The following is a 17,777-nucleotide window of genomic DNA, read 5'->3' as shown; positions in this document are numbered from 1 at the left end:
ACTACATATAGAAATATGCCTACCTGTTCAAGCATCACTATGGAATCTCGGAGCACTCCCTTTAAACGATGACCCTGCTCTTTGTTCTTTTGAATATTTTCTGCTCTTGAGACCGTATCAGAGGCTAAACTGAAAGAAAAATAACAAAATCAAAATCAATAGGTTAGCTTCTGATCTTTTATTTTCAGAAACTGTCCGTGCTCCATCAGTTGCAAACAAAACACAAAATTGTACACACACACACACACACACACACACACACACACACGCCAATTATGATTACAGGATAGTTAGCAGATCCAAATTTCTAAAACTGGAATTATATTTTCTAACAAAAAGATTATTAGCAATAATATGGGGAAAACAGGCTGGAGAGAGGGGAAGAGAAGACTTACTTTAAAGATTTCTCTTCTTGGAGGTGGAGACGGTAAAAAGACTGGGCAGCATATTCTATCTTTGATAGCTTCAGAAACAGTGTCACATTCAACAAAACTAGCAACAGCAAACTAGGCAGAACAAATCATACCGGGTTAATCCACATTTATTCAGCCCTCAAGCATCGTTAATGTAGAATATGCATATAAAATCCTCAAAAATGTCTATTATCTAGATTATATACCAGTTGTTTAAATAAATTATCCTTATTTCATTGTGTGAAATAGTTACTTTTAACTATTAAGTGGATGCTAAAGGAAAAAAAAAAAGGAAGGTAACTTGAATAAACCAACTCACAGATTGGGGTTGTCTCTGACATCTCTCCTCTCTGCTAGGAATCCTAGCCAGTATTGAGCTATAACCACCAGCTTAGAAATCTACCAGGTAAGCTTTCAGGATCTATTTTTAGGTACTTTGGCCTAAGCGATTACACACCCATAGTGCTGCATTTCAAAAGGGAAAGGAAGATCAATATGGAGTTGATTTTAGGAGGATCATGACGTATCTCTTATTCCCAAAGGAAGTTAAAATACACACACACACACACACACACACACACACACACACACATATCCGCTTATCAAAATTTTCCTCTTGTTCATCTTGGACAAAGGAAGTATCAAATTCCAAATATACTTTAATGGTATTAAATATAAAATGTTCATGCTAAATTAATGTATTGGTTTCCATGGCAGCCTTTCAAGTTAAGGGGGATGTACTTTAATACAGATATATGTAAATATATAGGTGACACCATATCTATTATTTTCTGTTAAAATACTAACTTGCCATTAAAAACATATAATGGAGTTCATGGCATAAAACATATAATGGTGTTCTTGGCATAGTTCAGTGGCAGAGTGTTTGCCTAGCATGTACAAGGCCCTGGGTTTGATCCTCAGCACCATTAAACATACACACACACACATGCAAACACACATACATGCACACACAATATTTACTTTTACCCATTGAGAAAAGCATTTAAGAGAAAAAGAACTTAAGGGTAGCAAGAAAATCTATGAAATTTTATTTATGTCATTGAAATTATTTGTAAGTCAACATTTCAGTATTTGACTATACATTTTCTGCAAAGTACTGCAAAAGAACATTGATAATATTTTCCATTCAAAATTGTCAGAGTAGCCAGGTGTGGTGGTCCACACTTGTAATCCCCGTATTTAGGAGGCTAAGAAAGGAGGATCGTAGGTTCACGGCCAGCCTCCGCTACTTAGTGAGGACCTTCACAACTTATGAGACCCTGTTTCAAAATAAAGAATGAAAAATATGGCTGGGGGTGTAACTCGGAGGTAGAATGTCCCTGGGTTCAATCTCCAGTACCACAAAAAAAAATTTTTTTTTAATGTCATAGCAAACTGATTTAAGCAGAATATGAAAACCTTTTGTAAAATTCAAAAAAATAGTTTCTATGTTCTGAAATCTAAAATTAGAAAAACAACTGCTATAAAAGCTTCATTAAGCCAGGCATGGTGGCACTGATTTATAATCCCAGTACTTGGGAGGCTAAGGCAGGAGGATCAAGGTTCAAAGCCAGCTTTGGCAACTTAGGCTCTCAGCAACCTAGTGAGACCATTTCCAAATAAGAAATAAAATCGGGATGGGGGTATAGCTTGGAGATAGTATGCCTCTGGGTTCCATCCCTAGTGCCAAAATAAATAAAAGCTTCACTGAGTCAACTCATCTATGGGCCGGCCTCAAGATTCGCATAGTACTTTAAAAAAAAAATGGCGAGCCGGGCGTGGTGGCGCACGCTTGTAATCCCCACGCTTGGGAGGCGGAGACAGGAGGATCGCACAGGTTCGAAGCTAGCCGCGCGCGCTGGCTTAGGAGACCCTGTTTCCAAATAAAAATGTAAAAATAGGTCTGGGAGTGTAGCCCGGAGATAGAAGGGCTTCCAGGAATCCCAGTACCACCAAAAAAAAAAAAAAAAAAAAAAAAAAAAATGGCGAAACAGATTCCTTTAGTGTGTCCTGAGATTTAGACTAATTACTCCAGTATTTCTCACCACGTGATGCTCAGATCACTTGTATCGGAATATAATGGGGTGTGTGCTTTAAAGTGTTGATTCCTAGCCAGGCATGGTGGCACACACTTGTAATTTCAGTACTTGGAAGGTTAAGACAGAGGATCACAGGTTCCTAACAAGCCTCAGCTGCTTAGTGAGAAGGCTCTCTGCAACGTGATGAAACCCTGTTTTAAAATAAAGAATAATTTTTTAAAAATAGGGCTGAGGATATAGCTCAGAGGTAGAAAGGCCCTGGGTTCAATCCTTAGTACTGAAAAATAAAATAAAATAAAATACAGATCCTGATTCCTACTAAAGGCCTAATGAACCAAACTCTGGGTTTGGTTAAAAAAAATATCTACATTTTTAGCAAATTCCTCATGAAATTCTTATGCACAGTGAAAGATAAGAACCACTGACCTAATCAAGTAGGGTAAAATAGTATCACTGGGACTTTATCAACATACATTTACAAATATTCCCTTTAAGTCTGAGGAACTTACCATAAAAACCTTTGACAGTAGAAGTAGATCAGATTGGTTAAATCTTTTTTTAAATGCATACTTTGTATTTCCTCAAATTTCTTTTTCTTTTTTTTTTCTTTTTTCTTTTTTATGGTATTGGGATGGAACCCAGGGGCATTCTACCTCTGAGCTACACCCCCAGCCTATTTTTTTATTCTTTATTTTGAAACAGGGTCTCACTGAGTTGCAAAGGTACTCACAGAGTAGCTGAGGCTGTCCGTGAGCAAACCGTGATCCTCCTGTCTCAGCCTCCCAAATGCTGGGATTACAAGTGTGCACCACCACGCCCGGCTTTCCTCAAATTTAAAAAGTCTGAAAGTCATGTAAAAAACAAACTCTCAGACTGAAACTTATTAAACTCCTGCTGTTTTTGTAGGCTCACATTGGCCAAATCGTGGTCATTTCTACTCAGTGATGCATAAGTGCATTTAAATTCTTTTGGGAACTAGTTAAGAGTAAATGATGCAAGTGAAATAAATATCCACAACAAATACTTACAAAATACTCATCACTACAATAAGAACTGTGTTATGGCTGTCCACCTCCTTTTTCTTTCCTGCAGATCACAAGAAAAGGCTGTTATAGCAAGGAATGTGATACAACTGATACAAATTCAATATTCATCCAGGTATAGTGGCGCACACTTGCAATCCCAGTATTTGGGAGGCTGAGACAGGAGGAGAGTAGGTTCTTGGCCAGCCTTACCATCTTAGTGAGACCCTGTTTCAAAATAAAATAAAATAGGGTTAGAGTATGTGTAGTTCACAGGCAGAAGGCCTCTTGGTTCAATTCCCCAGTACCACACACACACAAAAAAAAATAGTAATAATATGCCGGGCGTGGTGGCGCACGCTTGTAATCCCCGTGCTTGGGAGGCAGAGACAGGAGGATCGCGCAGGTTCGAAGCCAGCCGCACGCGCTGGCTTAGGAGACCCTGTTTCCAAATAAAAATGTAAAAATAGGTCTGGGAGTGTAGCTTGGAGATAGAAGGGCTTCCAGGAACCCCAGTACCACCAAAAAAAAAAAATAGTAATAATAGTTTGATATTCATTTGAGAACTGCAAAATTTAGTGAGACCCTGTTTCAAAATAATAAATAAAAAATAGGACTGGGGCTATAGCTCCAGGATAGAATGTCCCTGGGTAGAATCCCCAGTACTGGAAAAAAGTAAGTGTGTGTGTGTGTGTGTGTGTGTGTGTGTGTGTGTGTGTGTAGACAACGTGATTTAGAGTAAATTTCTGCACTTCTTTCTTCTTTTTTGATTTCTTATATCCTGAGAAACGTGAAAAACATGAAATAAATCTACAATGAGAAAACTTACAGAAATATTTCAATTTTTGTATATTATAAATTCATTTACTCTAAAATGAAACAAACAGTATTCATGATGCACAACTAAGTACTATCTGCAAATAATAATTTGAGCTGGGATAATGTGCAGTTTCACTTCTTTAAAAAAAAAATGTCCTCACCTATTCACCATTCCCTAAGCCATTCCCTAAACTTTTAAATTCCAAAAGTAAAGAGCCATTATTCTTAAACAGTGGGTGAACATAGTCAAACTAAGAAGCCTAAAGAGGATTTGATCATGTAGAGAATGGGAAGGTACAGCAGCTTCTTAGCAGTACAAAGGGTGGGGATAACAGTTTGTATAAGCAAGATATCTTCAAAACTGAGAGCAGGGATAATAAAAGTCAAATTCCATCTTTGGAACCTTCCTGGGCTCCCTGACAGTACATAGAGTGGTATGTAGATGCTAGACAAGAAACAGAAGCAAAATGGTCCAGAGGCCAGGAGAGCGGTGATTCTGTGGGCCTGCGGCCGGCAGGTGCACACTCAGTCTGATGGAGCAGCCGAACAAGCTCCCGCCAACTGCCGCTATGAAGGGCTGTCAGATCTGAGGTTTGACATAAAAATGTTCAATTTTTTAAAATGATATGTGGGCCAAATAAAATACTACCATTGGCACGCTTGTAATCCCCGCGCTTGGGAGGCAGAGACAGAAGGATCGCACAAGTTCGAAGCCAGCTTCGTGCGCTGGCTTAGGAGACCCTGTTTCCAAATAAAAATGTAAAAATAGGTCTGGGAATGTAGCCCAGAGGTCGAAGGGTTTCCAGGAATCCCAGTACCACCAAAAAAAAAAAAAAAAAAAAAAAAAACCATTGGCTAAATACCTGTCATTTTGCAACCGCTCCTTTATGCTGTATAGGCTAGTTTTCTTTACAGAACTCAAGAGTATGATAAAACATTATAGTAAAGGAAAGGAGGAGAGAGGCAGACATACCATAGATGTCAGTTCCTAACTGACATCTAGCCCAGAGCCCTCCCCCTGCTTCCTGTAACCAAGCTGCAGTCTTGCTCCTGTTCACCAGGGACGGGTACCTGCAGTGTCCCCCTTTGCCTCCAGGCCCAGATCTCCAGAAGAACGCTGGGAAGAAAGCTTAGGAACTATTTCTGCCGTTCGGTTGAATGTTCGCCTTCTCCTTCTCAGGCCACTAAGTTTTACAGGGTCTTCAATGGACTGATTTAACACAGTTTCTTCCACTAACAAATCTGATTCTGAGAAGGGAGGGAAGAAAAGAAAGAATATTTAGATATGGGGAAAACTCAGCTGTAAGATAAAGGGGTTTCTTTGTTGTCGTTGTTGTTGTTGTTTAGTTTTGATAACTTTTTGAAACTAATCCTTAGGTTCTTATGGCTTAGATTCAAACTTTACTCTTAATGAAAAGCTTGAAAGAGTACAATGACCCTATAATGAGGCTTCATTATTCTAGGAAGAATACGTATTAATAAATGATGGGATCATCAGTGCAAATTTGCCATGTGCTATATTAAATATTAATGTAATGGTTTCAGTTATGGAAACAACAGGCTGCCCACTTACATGGGATCATTAAAACATTTTCCAAGATAGGTTATGGTTCTTGTAAACCTCAAAGAAGGAATGGCATATAATAGTTCTAATTTTCAGTGAGGGTTTGCAAGAAAAGAAACACTAATAAAGAAAATCTGCAAGCAACCAGAAAACCTCATTTTTGCCATTTATTTCAGCCTTTGCCTTCACCTGATTTTTTGATTAGAGGTTCATTAATTGGTGGCTGAACTAATTTTTGAGTTTCATTTTCTCTGCTTCTGATGAGGAGCTTAATAATAGAATAGCCAATGAGAGAAAAGTCAGAAAAACAAATAATCAACAAACTAAGTGGTAAAGCCTTAAATTACCCTGATATGACTAACCCTCAGCTTTTTCTCAACTATAATTATGTTCACATAGATATATGTTTCAAAAAATATCCAAACAGAACAGCTGTATCACTTCCCGCAATTGGCTCCAAGGGTTCACGTCCCCCAAATCCATGCATGTCCATGACATCACTGCCGAGTGGGCTTGCGTAAGCCCAGGAAGCTGCATCCAAGGGAGGTGTGGCCCGAGGACTGCCCAGAGCGTAGAGAGCACAAGGGTACATCTATGACCTGGTCACTCAGCCCTTGCTATAGTCAGTTTCCCTGACTCCTTGCAGAGGTGGGGAGTTTGACAGCCCTTCTAAGCGATCTTAGAAAAGCCTTGTATCCATGCCATGCTGCAATTTCCTCTTTAGGAGGATGAAAAACACAGTCATACTTACTTCATGGGATAGTCACGAGTATGAAGTGAGTTAATATTTAAAGCACATAAATGTTATTACATGTCTGGCATATAAAAAGCATAATATAAGTGTGTGTTAAACCAATAGGAGTTGACAGTTTTGAAGTCCCACATGTGGTGGAGCAGGTCACACAGCTGCAACCATTTCAGGGAGAATCATTCTCACAATCACCCACCAGGCTCCTGCTATGCATCCAAGTAAGGAATCCTTCTCTTTTGTTAACAAATGCTGTCTTTATAGAAATAGATGCATTAAAAATTTTACCAACCAAGCTGTTTAAAAAAGTTCTCCAATGAACTCCAGGAAGTCTTCTCAATTAAAGATTTGATAAGGCCCCATGGTTGTTTTCTGTATTTCAAGTCAGTGGAAACTCTAATTAGATAAAAAGGAAAGAAGAGTATTTATTTAAGGAAGTTAGTTCTGTCCATATTGCAATTAAATTTAAGATAATATTCAGTGAAATACCAAAAGGATTAAAAGTCATTAAGATTAGAGAATAAAATTTGTTCACTGATAATGACTTCTTAAAGAAAAAAAAAAAAACTACTAAGCCAGGTGTGGTGGCACACGCTTGTAATCCCAGCTTTTAGGAGGCTGAAACTGGAGGATCGTGGTTCGCGGACAGCCTCAGCTACTCCGCAACTTAGTGAGACCCTGTTTCAAAATAAAGAATAAAAAATAGAGCAGGGTGTGTTCAGAGGTTAAATGCCCCTGGGTTCCATCCCCAGACCTGAAAGAAAAAAAAAAAAACTACTATAAACTGCTAACAATTTCATTAGCTTCTCCTTCTATGTACTTGCCAATTCTTTCCGTTCTCTAGTACTGAATTTTGCTTACCCAAGTAGCAATCATGGCTTCAAATAAATGCTAAATTTTCTAAATGCCTTGTATTTAAAAACCTCTAGTGGCCAAATGTTTGTTAAAAGTAACAAACATGCATATGATGGCACGTCACTCTTCAATGCACCAAAGCATCCATCCCCTGTGACAGTCGGTCCTGCTCACCCTCTGGTCCCCTGGCACTCCCAGGCTCCTCACCCTACACATTGTCATATGACTAGTTCAGGCTAATGGACTCTGAGCACAACTCTATTTTATCTTCCAGTGGCAACTGACATAACACTTATTTCGGATTAAGTAGCTTCAGAATGTCAACACCTTTGTCAACTGGAGTCTTGGGTAAGAAGCCCCACTCCTCTTCTGACAATTGGACATGTAATTTAAGGAAGAAAAAAGGCGTGTGGTATAAAGCTGATGATGCAGGGTTAATATGTTACCATAGCATAGTCTAGCCTACTCTGACTAATACACTCACTTACAAGAGCTCACCTTAGCCTGCATTTCTGCTTTGAAGACCGGATGATACAGTATCTGTTCAGGGTATAGAAGTGATCATGGTAGGGGACATCATGTGTCAGGACTTCTGCATCTACTAAATAATATTGTGCTTCCCGGCTTTCTTTATACAGTCTCTGCCAAAATAAGATTTTAAAATGTTTTCATGTACATTTTTTAAATTTTATTATTTTCTTGGCAATTTAGAACATATATACTGAAACTCATTCTTAGAAATTACAAGAAACATGAAGAGTTTATTTACCAAGCTAGAAGACCCTCAGTGTTGGCTGTGCTATGAATTAAGAAGGGGCATGCAAAAATAGATTTGCTGTCTATCGTTTCATTATACAATTCCTTTTTTTGTTTAGACATGAAGAGGGCAAATGAACCATATAATCACTTGCATGATTGCTGATAGTTTTTAAAGAGTTTTAAATCTCCCTGTAGGGACAACTCAAAAATCAACTGAATAAAATACAAGGGCCCCGCCCCAAAATTCACAAAAGTTTAACAAAACCACCCTTCATCAAAAGAAGTAGAGTGAGGGAACCAAACAACATATAATTTACCTTAAGCAGGATTTAAAGTGGCTGTCAGCTGAACCTTTCTCAATTTAACCACACCTTTTCCACTTCTCCAAGTGGAAAAAAAATAAATTATCTAGGTTATCAGATATTCCTACACCAAAATACCAAATTTTTGACAATCTTAAAATCTTTTAGAGCCAGACATGGTGGTCCACACTTGTAATCCCAGCATTTGGGAGGCTGAGACAGGAGGATTGCGGTTCGAGGACAGCCTCACCTACTTAGTGAGGCCTTCTGCAATTTAGTGAGACCTTGTTTCAAAATAAGAAATAAAAAATAGGGCCTGGGGAGGGGGAGCTTGGAGGTAGAATCCTCCAGGGTTCGATCCCCAGTACTGCAAAAATAAATAAATAAATAAATAAACAAATAAATAAATAAATAAAAATACAACCAAACTTTTAAATGTTAAGAAATCATATCCTTTTAAACACTGATGAAACTGAAAGAACACAGCTGGTTTAGATATTTTTTGCTTGTTTTGTGATACTGGGGATTGAACCCAGGGGCATTCTATCTCTGAGCTACACACCCAGACCTATTTTTTTATTCTTTATTTTGAAACAGGGTCTCACTGAGTTCCAAAGGGCCTCACTAAGTAGCTGAGTCTGGCCGCAAACCTGTGACCCTCCTGTCTCAGACTTCCAAGTACTGGGATTACAAGTATGCGCCACCACGCCCAGCTCGCATATTAAGGGTGTTCAGTGAACAGACACACTGTCGTTTAACACAAACTGGGCAGGCACACTCCACTCTCAGCGCCATGCTGGCGTTGGAGGAGGCGCACTTCATAGCTTACACACAGGTTTGAAAATTCATTCTCCTTCCCATGTCACGGTACTCATCTAGTTATTTGTTCTAACCCTTGACATGATCCTATAAATCAGATTTTAGAAGTATTATTTTTTAAATATCTTATTATAAAAATATACAAGAGTAGAAATGAAACGTAATGATCCCTCTTGAGCTCATCAACCAACCTCAGTAACATTAACTACTGCTGACTTTTGTTTCATCCGGGTCCTATCCCACATTCCCTCCCTTCACACCATGATTTACCTGGCTATTAGTTTAAAAGAAAATCCAGCCGGGCGTGGTGGCGCACGCTTGTAATCCCCGTGCTTGGGAGGCGGAGACAGGAGGATCTCCCTGGTTTGGAGCCAGCCTTGCTGGCTTAAGAGACTCTGTTTCCACATAAAAATGTTAAAAAATAGGTCTGGGAGTGTAGCCCGTGGGAGTGTATACTGGAGGTAGAAGGGCTTCCAGGAACCCCAGTACCACCAAAAAAAAAAAAAAAAGAAAGAAACAAAGAAATCCAGAGCTGGCTGTCTGGCTGTGGTGGCGCACGCTTGTAATATCAGCAATGGGGAGGCACTTGTAGCTAAGTGAGACCCTGTTTCAAACGTAAAGAATAAAAAATATGGCTGGGGCCTGGCGTGGTGGCACACACTTGGAATCTCAGCATTTGAGAGGCTGAGACAGGAGGATCGTGGTTCACAGACAGTCTCAGCTACTCAGTGAGACCCTGTTTCAAAATAAAGAAGAAAAAATAGGGCTGAGGTGTAGCTCAGAGGTAGAATACCCCTGGGTTCCATTCACAGTACCGCAAAAAAAAAAAAAAAAAAGAAAAGAAAAGAAAAGAAAAGAACAAAATATTGCTGGGGGTATAGCTTGGAGGTAGAATGCCCCTGGATTCAATCCCCAATACTGCAAAAATTAAAATAAAAAATAAATAAAAGGAAATCTAGGCATTAATATAATTTTATCCATAAATATTTTAGTATATCTATACATGTATCAGTATATCTCTTTTAAAAATAATTGCTATATTGTTTAAAATATAGCTATGGCCGCACATGGTGGCACACGCTTGTAATCCCTGCGCTTGGGAGGCGGAGACAGGAGGATTGCGCAGGTTCGAAGCCAGCCACGCTGGCTTAAGAGAAACTGTTTCCAAAAATAAAAATATAAAATAGGTCTGGGAGTATAGCCCTGAGGTAGAAGGGTTCCATCCCCAGTACCACCAAAAAAAATAAAAAATAAAATAAAACATAGCTATGATGCCATTATTATATATAACATATTAATAACTTCTCAAATCTCATAAATACCCTTTTAATAGGTGTTTTTTTTTTTGCAGGTCTGGAGATGGAACCCAGGGGCATTCAACTTCCGAGCTACACCCCCTGCCCTATTTTTTATTCTTTATTTTGAAACCAGGTCTCTCTGAGTTGCAAAGGGCCTCGCTAAGTAGCTGAGGTTGTCTGCGAACCACGAACCTCCAGACTCAGGCTCCCAAATGCTGGGATTACAAGCGTGCGCCACCATGCCCGGCTTAGTGGTTTATTTGATAAGGATTGAATTGATATAATTTGATGCCTTGGAAGTCTCTTTTAACCTATTACAATTTGTTCTCTCTTTACTTGACACTTATTTGTTGAAATTGTCTCATAAATCAGTGACTATGACAGGCATCTTCTCTCTTACCACACCCACGATTCTTCTGGAACCCTGACACACAGACATACCTGCTTTTCTGTGGCAGAGGTGCATTTTCCAGTAAGTGCATTATTAAGGACTATAGTGTAGGTCATGGTTCTCAGTTGATCACCTCCTGACTCTACGGTCCATGGGGTAGATACTACATCTAACCACAGCAAACACAAAACAAGTTAGTCCTAGAAATGTGAAAGTATATCACTTTAAATGGAATCAAAGCTTTAGATTGATCTTGTGGGGCTGGTGATCAAACCCAGGACCTCACAAGTGCTAGACACGTGTTCTATCACTGGGATATACCCTCAGCACAACAGATGTCCTACCACTGAGATATACCTCAGCCCTCAATTTTCACTCTGACCAGTCCTGACCCCCTTTATAGTTGTGTATGTTTAAAAAAAAGAGAGAGATTAGCCGGACACAGGTAATCCCCGCTACTTGGGAGGCTGAGGCAGGAGACCACAAGTTCAAAGCCAGCCTAGTCTACTTCGTGAGATTCCATCTCACTAAGCTCAGTGGTGGAGTGCCCTATGACCAATCGTACACACACGCACACACACACACACACACACACACACACACACACAGAATGAATTAAACATTAGACACTCTTTTTGTATGTGACATACGCACATCTCAGATCAACTTATCCTAACTGATTTCTATTAATGTACTTTTTCTTTTTAAAAAACAAAAGTTAGCCGGGCATGGTAGCGCACACTTGTAATCCCAGCATTTGGGAGGCTGAGACCAGAGGATCACAGTTCGCAGACAGCCTCAGCTACTTAGTGAGGCCCTTTGTAACTCAGTGAGACCTGTTTCAAAATAAAGAATAAAAAATAGGGCAGGGGGTGTAGCTCGGAGTTCGAATCCCCTGGGTTCCATCCCCAGACCCGCAAAAAAAAAAAAAGTTAGTTCATCTGTAGGCTTTGTGATGGTACATTGCAGTTATACATCATAGTGAAGAACAATGTGATACAAACCAACGTACACACAGGTCTTGATGTGTTTCTCTTCAGATCCCAAAGCATAATAACGAGGTTAACAGTGCCACCTTCACGCAGGGGCCCAGCATTGTTTGAACTGTTTCTTTCATCAGTCCTTTTCCTTTCCCCGCCCTCTCTTTCTATCCCTTCTTCCACTATTCTACTGTCGCTCTTCTCAATTATCTAAAATTGTATTTTTGTTTTCTATTTCACTCTAGCTTCTTTTTTAACATCCCCATTACCTACAGAGAAGTAATAGAAACAGCGTTATCAAATCGGAACAGAATACTTTAGCCAACTATCATTAAGCTCAGTGGTGGGGTGCCCTGTGACCAATCCCCAGTACAGACAGACAGACAGACGGGATAGAACTTTGAAAGACATGCGTCATTATAAAGCAATATGCCCTTAATAGCCACTTGCGAAGAAATCATGTCATGGTATGAGGAATCATGAATGTTAGTGGCTTGTCTTCCAAAACCTTTCATCAAGATAAGGTGAAAGAATATACGTGGTATATTCTATATAACCTTTTCTTTGTTAGCAAGGCTACAGGATCAGGTATATGTTGGCAGGATCTTAGTCAAAGTCCTCTTTCATTTGCTTAAGAACAGCACAATGAGTAAAAACATACTTTGAACAGAAATATAAAGTTTTAGAACATAGTACCATACAATGATGGCCATAATTTGTTAAGTAGGGATAAAAGTATTATGAATTCTCTTCAAAGACCTGACTAAATCACCTAATGCCATAGCACAAAGGACTTTAGACAATCACTCAGTATCTGTGGCTGCTATTCATCAACATCCTAGAGGAACCTTTATCTAACCCACTGCTCCTCTTCAAAGGAAGAAGCCACACTTTATGATAGAGCCAATTTTACTCGACTTTTTTTTTCTCTCAGACCTATTTTTATATTTTTATTTGGAAACAGGGTCTCTTAAGCCAGCACAGCTGGCTTCGAACCTGCGCGATCCTCCTGTCTCCACCTCCCAAGCGCAGGGATGACAAGTTTGCGCCACCACGCCCGGCCTTACTCAACTTCTTTTATACAGCCAGGCCTAGAGACTTAATAAGGGATGCTGAAGCTGCACTTTGAGTGTGTAGCAAATCTCACAACTAAATAAAAGAGGCACCCAGGATTTGCCATAAATATTACTTATTTAGGTGTATGTGAAAGAAGATATACAATTAAAGTTAAAATACTTTTTGAGAAGATTACTTTGGTCATATGTCTGTCTGTTTCAGGAAAACAATATCAACAATCCATTGTTAACCAGAAACATAATTAATTAAAAGACATCAGTGAATTCGGATGTTAAAACTGCATACTCGATCCAAGCGTGATAATGCAGCCTGTAACCCCATGCTTGGGAGCTGAGACCGGAGGACTGAAGGTTAGAGAAGAGTCTCAGCAATTCAGTGAGGCCCTGTTTCAAACTAAAAAAATAAAATAAAGCTGGGGCTGTAACTGGAGGTAGAATGTCCCTGGATTCACTCCCCAGTAACACACACACACACACACACACACACACACACACACACACCCTGCATACTATAGAGCAAGAATCAACAAGGATAAAAGAAGAGTATCTATTTTCCCATGTATGTTATCCTTGTATTTTTACTAATGTTACCAGCAAGGTCATTTACTAAATAGCATTTGCAAGAATATCATCTAATTATATACTGGAATAGTCAATCTCCCAATATGTAAATAAAGTTCATCATAATATAAAAATCTGAAATAAAATTGTGAGGAAAATGGCAGTATTATACAAAAGAACACATGTGCCATTTTGACATACTGAGCTGAAGAAATAAAAAGCAGGAGCCGGGCGTGGTGGCGCACGCTTGTAATCCCAGCATTTGGGAGGCTGAGACAGGAGGATTGCATAGGTTCGAAGCCAGCCTCAGCTACTTAGTGAGGCTTTCAGCAACTTAGTGAGACCCTGTTTCCAAATAAAATATAAAAAAGGTCTGGGAGTATAGCCCGGAGGTAGAAAGCCTCTGAGATCCACCCCCAGTACCACAAAAAAAATAAAAATAAAAAATAAAAAATAGGGCTGGGAGTGTAGTTTGGAGATAAAATGCCCCTGGGTTCCATCTTCAGTACCCCCCCCCAAAAAAAAGAAAAGAAAAGCAGGAATTGTAGAGCAAATACATTAAGAATGTTTTGATATAATAAAATACTCAAATTGGTGACTCTTCACACCTAGTAGGATGGCTATTATTAAAAAAAAGGTTTTGGTGAGGACATGGAGAAACTAGGTGGGAATGTAAAATGATACAATCATTATGAAAACTAGTATAGCTGCTTCTCAAAAAATTAAACACAGTTAACTCTAAGATACAGCAATTCAGCCGGGCGTGGTGGCACACACTTGTAATCCCAGCATTCAGGAGGCTGAGACAGAAAGATCACGGTTTGCAGCCAGCCTCAGCTACTTAGTGAGGCTCTTTGCAACTCAGTGAGACCCTGTTTCAAAAACAAAGAACGAAAAATAAGGCTGGAGGTGTAACTCAGAGGTAGAATGCCCCTGGGTTCAATCCCCAGTACCACAAAAAAAATTTTAATTAAAAAAAAATAAAAAAGATACAGCAATTTTACTTCTAGTTATATACTTAAAAGAACTGAAAGCAGGCATCTGAACAGGTATTTATACATCAGTGTTAATAGCAGCATTGTTCACAGTAGCTAAAGAGTATAAACAACCCAAATGTCATTAGCAGGTGAGGGAAAAGAATATAGTACTACATATGCATACAATGGAATATTATTCTGCCTTAAAAAGGAATTAAATTCTGGCACATGTTATAACATGGATGGAGAAAACTTGAAGACTAAGTATAATAAAGTCATCATTCAAGGACTGACAATTCCACTTACACAAGGTACCTAGAGTAAATAGAGATGGAAAATGAATTGAGTGGAGAGAATAGAAAAATAGAAAGCTATTGTTTAGTAAGTTTAGAGTGTTTGGTGTGAGTTTTTTGTTTGTTTGTTTGTGTGTTTTGGTTTGGTTTGGTTTTTTGGTCCTAGGGATTGAACCCTGAGGCATTCTACCTCTGAGCTACACCGTCACCCCGATATTATTTCTTATTTGAAAACAGGATCTCACTAGGTTGCTGAGAGCCTCGCTAAGTTGCCGAGGCTGGCTTTGAACCTGTGATCCTCCTGTCTCGGCCTCCCAAATACTGGAATAACAAGCATGTGCCATCACTCCTGGATAAGTTTAGACTTTAATTTGGAATGCTTTGTGCTGATGAGACCACAACAGTGTGAATGTTGTGTTCAGAATGCCTCTGAAATGTGTAGTTAAGAATGGCAAATTTAACGTATCTTTTATAGTGATTTTAAAATTTGATAAATCTAGCTAAAGACAATATGGGTGTTATTATATTATTAATGTAACTTTTCTTTTTTGTGGTACTAGTAGATTAGATTAGCTAAATCTTTTTTTAAATGTATACTTTGTATCTCCTCAAATTTATTTTTCTTTTTTTTTCCTTTTTTTTTGTGGTATGGGGATGGAACCCAGGGGCATTCTACCTTCGAGATACACCCCCCCAGCCCTATTTTCCATTCTTTATTTTGAAACAGGGTCTCACTGAGTTGCAAAGGGCTTCACTAAGTAGCTGAAGCTGTCTGAACCATAATCCTCCTGTCTCAGCCTCCCAAATGCTGGGATTTACAAGCATGCACCACTACACCTGGCTTCATGTAATTTTTCTAAAGGTTTATATTCCAAAAAAATGAAAATTTGGATAGCATAGATTTTTTTTTTTCCGGTACTGGGGATTGAACTCAGGGGCATTATACCTCTGACCTATTTTTTATTTTTTATTTTGAAAATGGTTCTCACTAAGTTCCAGAGGGCCTCAATAAGTAGCTGAGGCTATCTGCAAACAGTGATCTTTCTGTCTCAGCCTCCCAAATGCTGGGATTATAAGTGTGGGCTACCATACCCGGCATAAACTGATTTTTTTAAATTACAAGTACTATCATACAACTATAAACAAAGATTAAAGAGAATACCATTTTAAGCCAGGCATGGTGGCACACACTTGTAATCTCAGTACTTAAGAGGCTGAAACTGAAGCATTATGGGTTCATGGCCAGCCTCACCTACTTAGTGAGGCCCTCCACAACTTAGTGAGACCTGGATGCAAAATGCCACTGTGTCAATCCCCAGTACTGCCAAAAATAAAAATAATAATAATAAAAAGAGAAAGAATACTGTTTTAAAACTCCCTTATTTTTAAAAAAAAAGCCAATCAACAAACAAAACACATGTCCAGTAGTAACCACTTTGATCCTTATTTCAGAATAAATCCAGAAATATTTGATTATACAAAAAATATTATTTGCCAAAATATCATATAATCATTGAAATCTCTATTAGTATAACCTGTTTTCTAAAGTAAAACTTTTAACATTTTTCCATTAAAGTATTCTATGGACACTTTCATCTTGAGCGTATAGCTCCTTGATTTTCACAAAGGAAACACATGTGTACCCCACTCAGACTAAGATATAAAACTTCTACCAGCACCCCAAAATCTCCTCCCACTCTCCCACCGGACTTTCCATAACAGCAACTACTATGCTGACTTTATGACTATAAATTTCTCTTGCCTGTTTTAAAACTTTATAGTAGAAATTACATAGCATGTACTGGTTTTTTTTTTTCCCCTTAACATGAATCTCTGAGATTTCCTCATATTTGTGTAAGTAGCAGTAGCTTGCTGTTGTTTGCATTAGTACAGAGTATTCTTCTGTGCAAACTGACATAAGTGACCTGTTTGTTCATTTACTGATGAATATTTGGAATGTTGGGAGTTGGAGGTCATTATGAATAATGCTGTTATGAACACGGCAGTACATATCATTGGGAGAACACATGCACCCATTCTGATGGGCATCCACCGCTGAGTCAGAGAATTCAGAGCTTTAGCAGACACTGCCAAACCATTTGGAAGAATGACTGTTTCAGCTTATAGTCTACCAATATCCAGTTATTCTACAATGAAACCCTTTTGACTGGGGTTCAACCAAAATGAATAAATTAATAAATAAACATAATTTTACTTTTTAAAGGGCCTGAATTTGTTTTAAGTAGCATCTACCTAATTAAACAATTATACTGCATACATGTGGATTTAACTAAACATTTACAGTTTATATACCACCACGATAGAATCAAAGAATGTCTAATTTTTCTCCTGGCAACCTAAATCAATTATATGAGTTTGACCTTCTAATGATAATAAAATATTCCCACATTCATCATTACGTAGGAACACAAGGACCAACCTATTATATTTCTAGAGTTGGTAAATCTCTGCATAAAGCGTGAGCTAGTGAAGAGCAATTCAAACATCTTCTCAGCACTGATATGATATACACGGTTGATGAAAAGTCTTCCTTGAAGATCATTCTCGGGAAAATTTTCTAGAAATAGAAACACATATCAAAGAAGAAAAAATTAAGAAAAAGTAATTTCACTGTGTGTGTTTCTGCATGTATGTGTGTTTTTGTATTTTGTTTTGTTTTGGGTGCCAAATTTTTAAATGTGATTACAATGATCAGCAAATTCCAAAACTCCAAATTAAAAATATATACATATAGATTTAATAATATATATTTAAAACTCCAAATTGAAAATATATATTTGTGTGTACATCTATATATTATATAATTCCACATAAGCATTTATAGTTAACAAAATATG

At 38.5% G+C, this 17,777-nt stretch overlaps 1 protein-coding gene across 2 annotated transcripts in view; it reads right to left on the bottom strand.

Moving 5' to 3' along the window:
• The window catches only part of GRAMD1C (GRAM domain containing 1C), a gene marked incomplete at both ends in the record, with an annotated part of 40,432 nt that overhangs the window by 5,738 nt on the left and 16,917 nt on the right, over nucleotides 1–17,777 (bottom strand). For both annotated transcript variants that reach the window (XM_080695517.1, XM_080695518.1), the window contains 8 exons: nucleotides 24–129; nucleotides 396–506; nucleotides 3,484–3,541; nucleotides 5,368–5,544; nucleotides 6,901–7,004; nucleotides 7,962–8,104; nucleotides 11,083–11,201; nucleotides 17,360–17,497. In XM_080695517.1, coding sequence (XP_080551643.1) covers nucleotides 24–129; nucleotides 396–506; nucleotides 3,484–3,541; nucleotides 5,368–5,544; nucleotides 6,901–7,004; nucleotides 7,962–8,104; nucleotides 11,083–11,201; nucleotides 17,360–17,497 — 956 coding nt within the window. The remainder of the gene's footprint in view (nucleotides 1–23; nucleotides 130–395; nucleotides 507–3,483; nucleotides 3,542–5,367; nucleotides 5,545–6,900; nucleotides 7,005–7,961; nucleotides 8,105–11,082; nucleotides 11,202–17,359; nucleotides 17,498–17,777) is intronic.

This window comes from Muscardinus avellanarius, assembly GCF_963383645.1.
Source record: "Muscardinus avellanarius genome assembly, chromosome: 5".
NCBI lineage: Eukaryota > Metazoa > Chordata > Mammalia > Rodentia > Gliridae > Muscardinus > Muscardinus avellanarius.
This window is presented reverse-complemented; position numbering and strand designations above follow the sequence as displayed.